The 14,240-nt window shown below is 39.5% G+C and overlaps 1 protein-coding gene across 3 annotated transcripts; it reads left to right on the forward strand.

Annotated features, from left to right (window-relative positions):
• The first annotated feature begins 488 nt into the window (after positions 1-488).
• Positions 489-9,620, forward strand: pomgnt2 (protein O-linked mannose N-acetylglucosaminyltransferase 2 (beta 1,4-)). 3 transcript variants are annotated; one of them, XM_027015255.2, is made up of 3 exons: positions 489-782; positions 4,292-4,467; positions 5,811-9,620. In XM_027015255.2, exon 3 carries the CDS (start codon positions 5,847-5,849, stop codon positions 7,605-7,607), a length of 1,761 nt encoding a protein of 586 aa, XP_026871056.2. In that variant the 5' UTR covers positions 489-782; positions 4,292-4,467; positions 5,811-5,846; the 3' UTR covers positions 7,608-9,620. The 3 variants fall into 3 exon arrangements, 2 of the variants coding, with proteins under 2 accessions (XP_026871056.2, XP_026871048.2); XR_003410982.2 differs by lacking the exons at positions 4,292-4,467; positions 5,811-9,620 and adding an exon at positions 2,104-2,571; XM_027015247.2 differs by lacking the exon at positions 4,292-4,467.
• The last annotated feature ends 4,620 nt before the right edge of the window (positions 9,621-14,240 follow it).

Below are 14,240 nucleotides of genomic sequence, written 5' to 3' on the forward strand. Positions count from 1 at the left end.
GCTTATCAGATCATATATCTAGGATCTCCAATTCGCAACCTAGTAACCAGACAATGAGCCCAGTCAGTGCTGAGATTCAAACCAGCTATTGCGTTTACAAAGTTTAAGAAGTCACATGCTAAAAGATTGTTTAATAGCAACTGAGCGCATCGTTGCCAAGTGCTTTTAAAACCATGCCATTTGTAATACCCGTTTAACTCGAATACGTTGAATACTCGTAAAATTCCACTCCTCATCTCTGACGCGACTATTAAATAGAACGAATATGTCTGAGAGGCTGCGACATTTTGTGCGTACAATGTTCTGCTCAGCAGGGTAAACGCTACACACTGTCACTAAAGGTTTGCAGTGCTGTTTGTTTTTCAGGTCCCAGAATATTTCAAGGCCCATCAGCAACACTGTTTAACGGCACAAGGCATAAAGCCCATTATAGTATATCGCGAGATTTTAGTCCGAGATCCGGTCATTGTTGTGGGTGGAGACTATTCCTTCAGCTGGTTAGGTTTGTACAGGCAGTACATGAGATGAATTTACTTCTCCAAAAAACTGTAAAGACACGTCAATCAGCATGTATCATGAATGAATACAGAACACAATAATTATATAACGCTGAAATCGGCGCGCACTTGCTTCATCATACTTCCATATGATCTCGTCCACTCTTCGAAAACGCCCTAAGAAAGAAGACCATTTCCAGAGCTATCGATGCAGTCGTAGCTATTATTGAAACATTGTAGCCGCAGTGACTTGTAATATTCCTGTCCTCTTACGCCTCCATTCCGGTAAGTATAGTGTTATATGATTGTTTACGGAAGCACGTGCTATGTTTTTGTATTCCTGCTTGTGAACTTGTTTGTGAAAAAGTTTTCCACTGGCTATTTATATGTGAAAGAAAAGGTAGGCTGGCACTCCGTAGTCCATCGCTTCATGACAGGCTATTCTACTCCCTGCAAGTCCAAGCTCAAAGGCACGCTTGTCAGGGCAAATATTCAATCTAACGTTACACTGAATCCAGTCAGCCTTTCTCTTTACACTCGGGTCTGCTTCGTTGTGGCTTCTAGGAACTGTCTTTAATTGAAGGTTAGTGAAAAATATTTTACGCAGTTCAATACATTGCCAAAAATGTAGCGCGCATACTTTGGCATCATTTTATCACTTTAGTATATTATTATATCTGTCATATTAGTGTATTATTTGTATCTGTGCTGAGATTAAAGTTTATCCATACAGCGTCGAAAGGTGACAATCTGATGATGAATTTCTGATGGGTTTGTCACTGCAGGACCGTCAGTGAGCTTCTGTGGCGGCTTAATAATAATAATAATAATAATAATAATAATTATTATTATTATTATTATTATTATTATTATTATTATTGTAGTAGAAGTAGTAGTAGTAGTAGTAGTAGTAGTAGTAGTAGTAGTATAAAAATATATAAATAACGGCAATGGGGCAAGCGATTACGTTCTGTTTAACCGCACAGTAACCTTTTATCATGACCTGTTAGACTTTAAAGAACTACTTCAGTACACTGCTCTGGCTACCAAGTACCACTGCTCTGGCTACCTCTGGCTACCAGTTTGTTCACTTTATTAACTTTAGACAATGTAGGCATGGGAGGAAAAACATTTGAATAATAATTACATTTTAATATCTCACCTTTTAAAGGGTAATTCTTGCTATTGTTTTTTTTTTAAAGCAGTCTATTTGTTATATTTGTTTTTGTTAAATTATTATTATCAATTACTACCAAATATGTAATTGCAGTAGACCCTGTAGACAATTAGCAAGTGTTTTTTCTGTACTCTTTCCTTATTAAAAAAAATCAAACAATAGACCACAATAGAACACAATTTGATCATTAGATCTCAGCTAAATACATTTCAGATTTTCATCATATAAAATATTTTTTATTATACATGAAGTTAAATCTGTCTCTGAATAGGAAATAGGTTGAACAGTTACTTTTTGGCATACATTGGACTGCATTTCTTTCCTCTGGAATTTGGCCGTACTTGCGCCTGCAATACTCTTTTATCATTGCTTATCGTTATGCGGACCTCTGCCTCAGTGCTGCAGTCTTACACAGGGTCCTTTCCTCAGGAGGCTGAGTGACATTGGAAGACTGCCTCAGCCCCATTCGTCATCCGGCTCTGAGGAACCAAGGGGCAATAGGCCAGAGTGGCTGTTTCATCACCTGCAGTAGTCAGCTGGAACGCTGCCCTTTACCTCTTCAGAAAGTGATACCTGCCACCCCTAATGAATTTACATACCAGCTTCCTTATTACTCTTGCTCTCTAGTTGTCAGTTCATATATATGAAAGAAGCATGAATGGCAACCACTAAGCACTAGAGTTGCTTAAAGGGGTTTTAAAAGCAGACGCCTGCAGTTCTTCAGGTTAACGTTTAGTCACCTTTAATTGGAGATCAGCATATGGAACTACAAATAAACATTGCTTTGAAACAATGATAGCAAAGTCATGTCACTTAATGATAAGTGTTTGTGTCTATTGCCATTTGTTAGAAAATAAAGTAAATTAAATGAAAGCCTAAAAATCACGGCAATCTATGCACATTTTACTCCGTCCATTGAATAAAAAGTGCACAGCAGAGCAGACTAGTCAGAACAGGGTTCAATGAAGATGAGCCTGTTCTGAGTGGTTAAATGGATGCACAGTAAGGCTGTGGAGAAGGGGAACACATCGTTCAAAGCCTTTTTAGTTGTTTGTTGGTTGTTTGTTGGGGGGATGGTGCTGGAACTGAGCAGGGCTTCTCCTCAGTTCTCCTTACGGGACGCATCAGGGAGGAGAGCCAGCAAAAGACTGAGAGCATGGTCTTACCAGGAGCCCCATTAAAATGCATCAGAAGCACTAGGCTGCCTTCACGCAGCATTGTGGTGCTTATCATCCACAGAGCAAACAACACAGCTGTAGACCATGGAGCCAGGAGCATTCTGTCAGCCAGGACAAAGAACAGACAAGCACACATACACGTGCACACACACATGAACAGGCACGCACATGCACACACACACACACTGGGAAACCTTTGATTCCCCTGCTACCCTCATGTCATCCCTTTTTTAACTTTCCATTCATACAGAGAGAAGGAGAGTATTTCAAGGGCATACCTTCTGCTTGCTACAGTGTTAATGCTGGTGAGCACAGAGAATTAAATCAGAATGACTCAGATAGCCAGGTCTCTGGCTGCTAAATCCCCAAACACTCTTTAGTATCTTTAGCAAAATTAGTGCAAATTTACGTGCATCAATATCTCTTTAATGTGTTTGCTTGTCTCAGTGTTGGGAATAAATATTAAAGCCCTTTCCCCTTACATAAAAGATTATTAAATTTATATGTATGAATGTCCTGGATTTATAGTTTGGATGAAGAATGCCACAAATAATGAATAATTTGATAAATATCATATAGTAGTATTTTAATATTTTAAGTGCTATTAGGCAGTTTGGACATGATTCAACACATTTAAGCATGAACACGAGCGCCTAATGCGTTAATGAAATGTAGGCCAGGCAGAAAGTTCCAGTAACAAAGCCATCTTGTTCTAATTCATCTCCTTCTACCCCAAGCATGACATGTCAGACAGTAGTTGGCCTCTTTAGAAGGACCTATGATAGATTTTGGCCAGAGAAAAGTGTAAAGTGTATAAAATCTTACAATTATTTAAAAATACCAGATAATTTTATGTTTCATCCGGAGCCCGTACACAGATTTAACATTCACTGAGATTAGTTTTATTAGTTTCGGTTTTATTCAGTAGGAATTTAGGATTAAATGTGTATTAGTGCATGACAGTTCCTTACTTTTAGTTGCATCTTGGGAAAAGGAACTGTGTAGATATTATGTGAACTCCAGAACATTAAAATAACATTTGAATATTTGTGTTATATCCTTTTGATTTGAATATCTTCATCCCATCAGTGGGCATTATTGAGAATAGCTAAAATAAAAAATAATGTATAATATGAGTTTCACATATAATTAGCAAAAGATTAAGCCAAAGACCTTTGTATAGTCAGTAGTGCAGTGGTGTGGATTTACACAATATATAATTTTATTTCCACAATATTGGCATTATTGAAGCCACCTAAGGCTGCAGTATGTAAATACTGTCCCTCATATATTGAGTGATTTTACTAAGACTTGCTGTTTCATACAAGAATGAAAGTCACAGGGCTATGTAGACGAGAGGGCTTCCAATCTCTGGTTTTAAATTCCCACAAAATCTGTGCCTCTCAAGCTAAAACCAAGGTGGTTTTATCCTCAAACAGTGATGGTGGCTTAAGACGGTGCCAGCAAGGCATGGCCAGCTAATACAGCACCTAGGTGACGTTCTACCAAAAGGCGCTGCCAGGCAGTGCCCATGCCTGTGTTCCTCTGGAGCTGCCCGCTCAGTGAAGGAGATTAAGGCACACAACTGGTAACACTGCTGCTGGCTGATCAGAAGGTAACACTGCTTGAGTCTCGGCAACATTTGACTCTGTGGACAGAAAAATTACACTGAATGCTATATGCCTTTAACATACAGTGGTATAATTGGTATTTCTTGCCCAAGAGCTGGCTAAGAATCAAACGAGCATGAGCTATTACTATTTTCTGTTGAAGTTAAGACGTGTTCTGATTTAATGTTAAGGAGTTTAGAACTAATACTGAGCAGTGGTGTATGAGCTGTTTTTTTCTTTAGACTCTAGAGTAGGAAATAAATTGTGATGGATAGATCGAGCATCAGGAAAACACAGCAAAAGTCTGCCACTTTTGACATCTGTCAGGATGTTTCTCTATCTATAATCTTTGACAGCATAAAGTGACAGTTCCCTGGAGAGATGGAGTATCAGATTATTAGAGAGGATAGCAAGGAGTAGCTTGTCTCATTTCACTTAGAGGCAGGTTCTCTCCTTGTCTGCTTTCCTCCTTCATTACTCGTTATATATACTTCATTATATTGTCCTCCTTAATTAGTTAAATCCCATCCTGGACTATCTGCAGCTTGAAGTAGCCAAGTAGACTTGCTTCAGCAAGCCATGTTTATGCAAATGTACACCACATTAACATGTGATAACACAATATTAAGTTATTTGTGACTGTAGCTTAGTTTAGTTCTCTTTTTTGTTTATATGTTAGTTTTACTCATTTGTATGAGTTTACAGAAAACAACAATTATTATACAAGGTCTGGGTATTACAGTGATATGGCATGGGCCTAGTGTTCATTTAAATCTGTGGTTATGAAAAAGGAGGAGCAGAGAGAGTTGAAACCAGACCTTTGTGATCTTTTTACCATAACTTATTTTTCCAGACGGGTGTGGGCTGTGAGGAGTCATGGATGGGAAGATTTAGCATTTGTGCATTGGACAACCCTGTTCTTTCAGAGACGCAGTTACTTTCAATGAAGGCAGCTGAGGACACTCAGACAAGCACACTGTTGGACCGAAGAGTGTGTGTGGTTCAGCTATGTGTGTGTGTCTCTGGCCAATGGATGCATTCAGTGGCTCTGATGGCTATTCGAGAATGTCAGTAGCTCAGAAAATTAGATGTTGTGATGTGAGGTTAAACGTGGGGTCCTTCCATTCTGTAACTCAGTATTCAGAGGGAAAGGAGGCCATAGAGTGAAAATGGAGTCTGGCCTCTGGCTGCAAAGAAATATTAGGGAAATAGGAGTTTAACTGATAGCGAATTAATGATTGCCTTTGTGAAAGCAGATACTTCAGATCTCTTTGGTGATGGTAATTATATTGTCTCATATGTAGTAAGGGGATGAAAAAATGTCGGTAATAGAGTGTGTTCTCTCCAGTTGGTGCAGGTGGAGCATGCGCGTGTCGCTTGAGCGATGCGTGCATTAGGCTGTAGGATGAGCGCTGGGGCAGTTCTGAATGGCCTGCTGGTGTCGGTGGTGGCGGCGCTGCTGTGGAAGTACGTGCGGCTCAGCGAGCATACAGCCCTGCTGGAAGAGGAGCTGCGGCTCACACGGCAGTCACAGGAGCTCTCGCAGGTGCGCATCGATTACCACGCTGCCCTGCTGGCGCTCCAGGAGCAGGGCACCAGAATGGTCTGCACTGGCAAGATGCACACGGACCGCGTCTGCCGCTTCGATTACCTTTGCTACTGCACCGAGGCAGAGGAGTTTGTCTTCTTCCACAGCAATGCGTCAGTCATGCTTCCCAATCTGGGCCCCCGGCGCTTCCAGCCAGCCCTGTTGGACTTATCCTCTGTCGAGGACCATAACACACAGTATTTTAATTTCTTGGAGTTGCCTGCAGCTGCTCTAAGATACATGCCGAAGCCTGTGTTTGTGCCAGATGTCACCCTCATCCTCAATCGCTTCAATGCTGATAACCTGATGCATATCTTTCATGATGACCTTCTTCCCATATTCTACACCATGCAGCAGTACATGGACTTGGATGATGAAGCCCGGCTTGTCTTCATGGAAGGTTGGGGAGAGGGGGCCCATTTTGATCTCTACCGGCTGCTTAGCAGCAAACAACCCCTGCTTAAAGACCACTTACGGAACTTTGGCAAGCTCATGTGTTTCACAAAATCTTATGTGGGATTGTCAAAGATGACCACTTGGTATCAGTATGGCTTTGTACAGCCCCAAGGGCCTAAAGCCAACATTTTGGTGTCAGGCAACGAGATCCGTCAGTTTGCCTTGTTCATGATGGAAAGGTTGAATATCACAAAAGATCAGAGGTCTGAGGATGACAATTATATAGTAGTTTTTAGTCGTGCTTCTACCAGGCTCATACTCAATGAGGCAGAGTTGATTCTTGCTTTGGCTCAAGAGTTCAAGATGAGGACAGTCACGGTGTCCTTGGAGGATCAGCCGTTTGACAGCATAGTTCGGGTCATCAGTGGGGCATCCATGCTGGTTAGCATGCATGGAGCCCAGCTGATCACCTCCATGTTCTTGCCACGGGGGGCTGCTGTGATAGAGCTCTTCCCGTTTGCGGTAAACCCGGAGCAGTATACTCCATACAAAACCCTCGCTTCTCTGCCAGGAATGGACCTCCAGTATGTAGCATGGAGAAATACTATTGAGGAGAATTCTGTGGCCTACCCTGACCGCCCTTGGGACCAGGGAGGCATTTCCCACTTAGACAAAGAGGAGCAGGAACGCATCCTAGCTAGCAAAGAGGTGTCAAGACACCTGTGTTGCCGCAACCCAGAGTGGCTTTTCCGGATATATCAAGACACTGTTGTAGACATCCCATCCTTTCTTGAGGTTCTAAGAGAAAGTCTAAAAATTAAGCCTAATCTGAAAAAGACCAGGCCTGTCAGCACAGTACATCCAGGTCGAGTTAGAGAACCCAAGTGCCAGACATCAGTGCAGGCTACCAATGAAGCAAAGCTCACTGTGTCATGGCAAATCCCTTGGAACCTCAAATACCTGAAGGTGAGGGAAGTGAAATATGAAGTGTGGATTCAAGAGCAGGGAGAGAACACATATATGCCTTATATTCTCCCCCATCAAAACTACACCTTCTCAGAGAACATAAAGCCTTTTACCACATATCTTGTATGGGTACGCTGCATCTTCAACAAGAATCTTTTGGGACCATTTGCAGATGTTCTTATATGTAAAACCTAACTCACTTAAGCACACCACCAGGGAAATGCTGATTATCAAGTGTTGTGTCGTTGGATGTTTCTGTGGAGATATCTGATGTCCTGCAATTTGATACCTGCTGTGGAACATTAGTACAGTGAATGAGATTAAAGAACATTGTGCAGGGGAATATAAACTACTGAACTGCCAAACCAGAGCCTCTCGAAAGACTACTTCTACTTTGTCATGGAAATGCTTCTAGAGAAAAGTTTTCAATTCAGATTTTATTTATAAGAAATAAGTAATGTGTAAGGTAATTTATTTTTATTTATTATTAAAAGATGTCTACTACACGGTGTGTGTATGTGTGGGTGTGTGTTGAGTGTGTGTGTGCCTATTTGTTAACTTTTATAATCCTGTGTTTTGTGAATTTGTGACTGTGGACAAATGTTTTGCATAGTAATCGCAATGCCTTTTCTGATGGAAAGCGTAATATTAAGTTTATAAGTAAGCCACATTAATACAAAAACCCCAACTGGAGTTAAAATATGTCTTTACCCCCACTTTTGTGTCTGTGTCCTTTTATGTGTTTGTGTTAGCTTGTAGGTAGCTCCTTGTTTGGTGATGTTACCTTTTTTTATTTTATACTTGAAGCTTGATACATGTTTGCCAATGGGAGAGCATTGACTTCCTGTACTTTAAATAAAACATGAACTAGGAAAAATGGAACTGACATTTCCCTGTGACCTGACAGAGTCCAGTGGTAGTAATGCATAAATAGCTAAAAGGTGACAATGCTATAGTTTGGCTTGTTGGAAGCTTGCATGTAAACTGAAATAAATGCAGGCATCTTATGCCTCTCAATACAAAATATTGTTTAATGCATTATCACCATCTACGTTTTTCCATAGTTCAGGACCTGTGTTTAAGGGCTTCGTAGTGTACATTTTGTCCTCTCACTGCTAATATCAATGTGAGTTATGTTAGGTTTTTTTTGCTATTCAAAGATCCCAACACTGATAGAACTGGTTATGCAGTTTTTCTGTTGTGGTGACTGATGGTTAATAGATCAGGAAAGTCCACCATAGAGAAACATGTTTCTCATATGTTTCTCTGATAATCTTTGACAAACCTCCTTCATACCTTTGCAGTCTTTTATCTTACAAAGACAGGTTTTCTTTAAATTATGCTTCATTAAGACTGGTATCAGCCCTAATCTCTGTTAGCATAGCCAGGGTTTTGATTGACATAATTATATGCTAATTATTTTTATGTATAAACTGTCTAATATGAAAGACCTGTATAAGGTCCAATGTCTGAAATAACATAAAGAAGTAATATAATTTAACAGTGCCATCTAGCCATGTTTGATTCTGAAAGGGTAAATGGAGCATGATAATATAGCCAGGTCATTCAATTGCATAACATTCAATCAGAATTCTCATTTTCTCACTGAAGTTTTAATATTAAATAATGTTTTCAGCAGTGGAAAGAGATCCATTATCGTATGTAAAACTCAAACTGTCAGAGTAAGAAAAGTAACTGAGTATCAGTACTGTAAACATGCCACTTTATGAGATTTACCATTATGTGCCATGAATATTGTCGTGTATTTTACTTTCTGCCATCAATTTGAGTTAAAATACAACTTTAATATGGTGTATTTTTCCCTCTGTCTTTTCAGTACCTATTATGTGCTGTAATTTTCTTGTTTCCTTTGTAATGTAATATACAGAATTTCATTGTTTTTGCTTTAGTTTAAGTTTAGGTATAAAAGATGCCTTCCTTTCACTGAGTCATTTCTTTAATAGGCTGGAGCCTCTGAACAGATTCCTGACTTGTTTATTATATATACAAGGTGACCATATCACTTAGGAACTGGCTTCACAGAGGCTTAGTAGCATGACCACTGAAAGATGTTAGGGGGAGATCTCTACAATGTATTTGGGAATCTGGGTGTGATTTTTAGTCATGATTACAACAATAAAATGTTTTGTACACTGTCTTTGCTCATCTTTCATATTAAGTTCTGTTTTTAATTAAGAGAAGTATCCTGGAAATTAAAGCTGGCCACTGCTTTGTGAGTGTTTCCCCCCAGCATTATATCATGTCCTACTCTCTTCTCAGTGTGCTATTTTCTGCTGGCTTAGTGTATGAGATCAGATTTCACAATGACACTCCCACATGGCTATGGCCCAGACAGCAGTGATGCAGTAACTACTTACCCAACTAAGCCTAGTTTCCCAAAAATATGCTGCTGCACAAAGAGCATCATTAAATGGATCCTTTGAATAATTTCTTTACCATTTAAGATGATCTTAACAGAATTATTTATTTCTTACTGGTCCTGAAAAAGAATGTAATTGAAGGACATAGTAAAACATAGACATAGACGTTACCTTTTATATATTTGTTGTAATTGCATTGTTGCAAGTGAATGAGATCACTTGCAACCCTTATGTGGGAATCTTCTAATGGGTTGAATGGTGTGATAAAGCATCTTGCATGTGCACTTATGTAATGGAAACTCCAGTGATTAAGGAAGAACTGTTGCAAAAATGTCTTTAAAAAGTGATAACTGGGTCACTCTCTGGCAAGTCATTTGTTTCTGAAACTTTGAGGCTTATCACATTTAACTGATTTGAATTTTGAACATTGGATCCTCCCATGCAGTTATTCTGTGCATATTCCTGAATTCATTTTGTTTGAGTTTGTCTTATTACTTTGGAAACAGAACATGAAATAAACACTGGTTGGTAATATGCAACCATTAAATGATCACCAGCATTTTAAATGAGCATCAACTGATCTATTTTCCACTCCCTTGGACCCACCTAGTCAATCAGTGCTTTAGAAATCTGTGCCAGTTGCTATGCTATCATTTGAGTGAAATTGCTTAATACGCTGGGAAGAATTTGATAAGGACCAGTGGCAGTAGTTTTAACAGGTTAGGTTATATGTTTTTTGACTTTCAAAATGGTTTCATTTTTTGGTTTCAAAATGAAGGATTATATGAGCCTGATGCTTCTGGAACATGTTATATTGGGTCAGAAAAATATACTCTTCAGTTTACTGCAAACAGATGAACAGTTTGAGAAACAGTTATTGTTCTACTTGTGTGTTTTTATTCCACTGACCCACAAAATCCACTTAACCTTTCCACTAATCCTTGACTGAGCAATTGTGAATAAGCCTCACAGAGTTTTAAGTTTCTTAAACGATTTTATAAATGTGTTTCCTCTCCCAATCCTTCCTCTAACGTATTGCCTCAAAGCAGCAACCATCCTTTCCTTTAGCTGTCTATCTGAATGGGCAGCATTTGGATGATACTGCTGTGGCAGGTATCTGGTGTATGCTCTGATTCAGACACAGATGTCAGTAGATAGTCAGTAGTTAATGAGCGCAGCTGCATGGTGTAGCTGTTATATACTCACTCCCATTTGTACTGCTCCATCAATGCTTCCTTTTCATTTCCAGGTGACCCAGAAGTTGAAGTGGCTTTCGTAGAACCTTGTGATTGTTTTTGTTGCTGTGTATAATCTATGAGCATGTGCTAGCCTCCAGCAGACAAAGGCAAAAGGAGGGGGGCAGTATGTGCATGCCTGAAGATCCTCCAAATCTCTTTATTCTAAATTTAAAATTCTCTTTTAAATGTACAACTCTTTATATGCAATGCTGCATTAGCATGCTTCTTATTTGAGTCATTTTGTGTATTTCACATCAGTTCTACTTAAACTATTAAAGAACATAATATTGGACTCTTCCTCACAAGCCTCTCATGTATATAACACACATATGTATAAGTATAAGCAGTGAGTCTACTTCCTGTGGAAGTTGAAGAAGATCAGCTTACCCTAACATCCCCACCGCCTTCTAAACATGTACCATAGAGAGCATCCTGACCGGCTGCGTAACTGTTTAACTGCATGGCAGCGGCTTCACCTGTGAAAGTACGGCCCTTGAGAAACTACAGAGAGGAGTTGTGCTCATCACAGGCACCAAACTGCCAGCCTTACAGGGCATCTACCAGCCACAATGCCTGAGGAAGTCTCACAAAATCACGATGGACTGCACACACCTGGCACACGACCTGTCCACCAGTCTGCCATCTGGTAGACATCTTGCTCTGAGTGTTTGTTGAACTTTTCAGATTATTTATTGATTAGCCATAGAACGTATTAGCTAAAAATGGGTTAATGTTGAGTAGCCAGCTGGTTTATGCAAAAATAATAATTCAAAAATTATTTTGTGTTTGCATCTTCTATACAACATATATCTGTAAATTAAGACAGCTTGCCTGACCTTAAACCATTTGGGAGCATAATCTATTTCAGTCATACTGAGTGCTAGTTATATCTAATAACTACTAATGAGCTGTGAGATCTATACGGCCTTTTCAAACACAAGGAATGTGAAACTGAAACTCTAAATAGATTTTGTCTTTGCATTAGACTTTAAGTGGAAGATTGCCATGACTTAGCATATAAAGAATATTCTTTGCCTTCATATTACATTGACAGGAGTACTCTCTTTCTTCTAAGAGATCTCTGAGTCATTTAGTCACCTTAATGTTTGCAAAAATATCTCTGCGATAAGAAGGGTGAGGGGTTAAGCTCTCTGTGTTTGAAGTCAGGATTATGTCTTATCGACTCTTTCACTCAAGCTCCTTCACACATTCAACTCAAATTCAAGTGGGTTTGCACTTCTAAGACAGTGTCTGTCCAGAAGAAAGCACTCCATTATTGATTTTTTTTTTTACAACTCTTTTATTCTTTACTTGAATATTACTGTCTAATATTCACAATTTTAACACTGCAGTAAAATGAACATGGAAGAACTCATTTCTGTGATTGGCTTGAAAATGTGCTGGTATGATGTTTTACAGGATAACAATTCTCATATCCAGCCTGGTGCTGATTGTGCTTTTAAGGCAACATAACCCAGGTTCAGACCTTTGACGCAGGAGAGCTGAATGCACTGAAGCCCCAGCGGAGTGGAGTGGGCGAGAGGGCAGGTGAAGCATGGCCTCTCCCAGGTGAAGCGCTGACGCCCACGTGGGACAACGCAGCTTCGAGTGGGAGCTGTCCATCACCACAGCGGAGCTGAAAGCAAGCCTCCAGCGTACCACACATTGTCATGGCAACAAGCCAAGGTGAGGACCTTAAGGACTCAGTCATTAGCATCACTGCAGCAGCACACTGGAAAACATTTCTTTAAAGCTGTGTAGCCATATTAGAATACAAAAATAAATGAATAAATAAATAAATCAGTGTTTCAAGGAGCATTCGTGCCTGGCCTTTGTGGGTAAGGAGTAGAAAACTTTTCACATTTTATCTTAGAGTCTCAGTGGACTGAAGATTAATTGACCTTCATGTGTAATTAACAATTGGTTAACACTTAATTAATGCAATTAAAGAGGATACACATCAGGGCTCAGCTATCTGCTGAGAGTAGTCAGTTTTCATGACTGCTCTTCTACAATAAGACTCCATATGGCTTTAGAAGAGGCCAAAGGAAGCTGCAGCAAAATCAATACAGATATCAATCCTATTGATAGCTTTGCTCTGAAAGTGTCAGCTAAAATGTTAATGGTATTGGGGGCAGTAGTAGGCAATACTAATGCAATGTCCCAATTCCTTGTAGTTCCCAACATATTTAGCCTGTATGCTAATATTATTAAGAATATTAAATTCAAGTGTTATTCTTGTCAATTATTGGTTTTTGTAAGCATTGTTCCTTTGTAGTGGATGAAAATCATTTTGCACATATTAGCATTACCTCTTCAGCACACTGTACTAGGAGCACTAGGCCCATTCTGGGAATGGAATTCCTCCTCTCCAGAAAAATATTATTTCGTTGTATATGTGTTTAGTTGTGTGTAGTCTACGGTCTAACTAGATTATTGGAGGATTTAAATAACATCAACACAACAGATATCAGTGCAGTGACTCATTTCAGGCAGTCAGGATTTGGTTGGGTCTACAGGCCTGCCATACACACAGGAGTAGTTCATTCTTTCCATGGCGTAAATCATGCCACGTCTCTATCAGCCTGCTGTGCACTGGCTATATTTCATTTCCAACTGTGTTTCCAATGGAATTTTCTGCATCTTTACCGTCTTCTCATACTCTTCAAAGGTTCCTTATATTGCAAGTCATCTGTGGTTTCTTTTTAGCAAAATATATGGCAGGGAAAAATAATTCCTGCATATGATAAGTAAAGGAAAAACCATGTACCATTTTTCTATACTTATCGATATCTGTATAATAAGCACTGCTACTATTTGCCCTGAAATCTATTTTGTCATGGGATTGTTGCAGTGACTCTAGTAACAATCAAAGTACAATTGTTACAGGTCTGTAAACCAGACCATAAAACCCGCAAGGAATCATTTTAGTAGTTCTATAAACAATATATGACAGCCAGCTGTCACGTCACTGATGATAAAAATAACCTGGAAACCCTCAGCACATAGTGAACCAGACTGAAAAAAATTCAGTCTGTTTTCCAGTTTAATTCAGGTTTGGCTCAGATTTGCCAAGTGTGGTTTTGCTTAAAAGCAAAAGCCCATGATATGGTTACTTGCCAAAAGATCCATTTATAGAAGAAAGTAAAACAAACCAAGCTCTCCCGCTCCCTCCATCTCTCTATACTCTCTCTGTTCTCTCTCTCTCT

Source organism: Electrophorus electricus, chromosome 10 (genome assembly GCF_013358815.1).
Source record: "Electrophorus electricus isolate fEleEle1 chromosome 10, fEleEle1.pri, whole genome shotgun sequence".
Lineage (NCBI taxonomy): Eukaryota > Metazoa > Chordata > Actinopteri > Gymnotiformes > Gymnotidae > Electrophorus > Electrophorus electricus.

Bases quoted from the DNA above. Each gene is read 5' to 3' on its own strand.
- pomgnt2 (XM_027015255.2), top strand. From the start codon at position 5,847: ATGCGTGCATTAGGCTGTAGGATGAGCGCTGGGGCAGTTCTGAATGGC.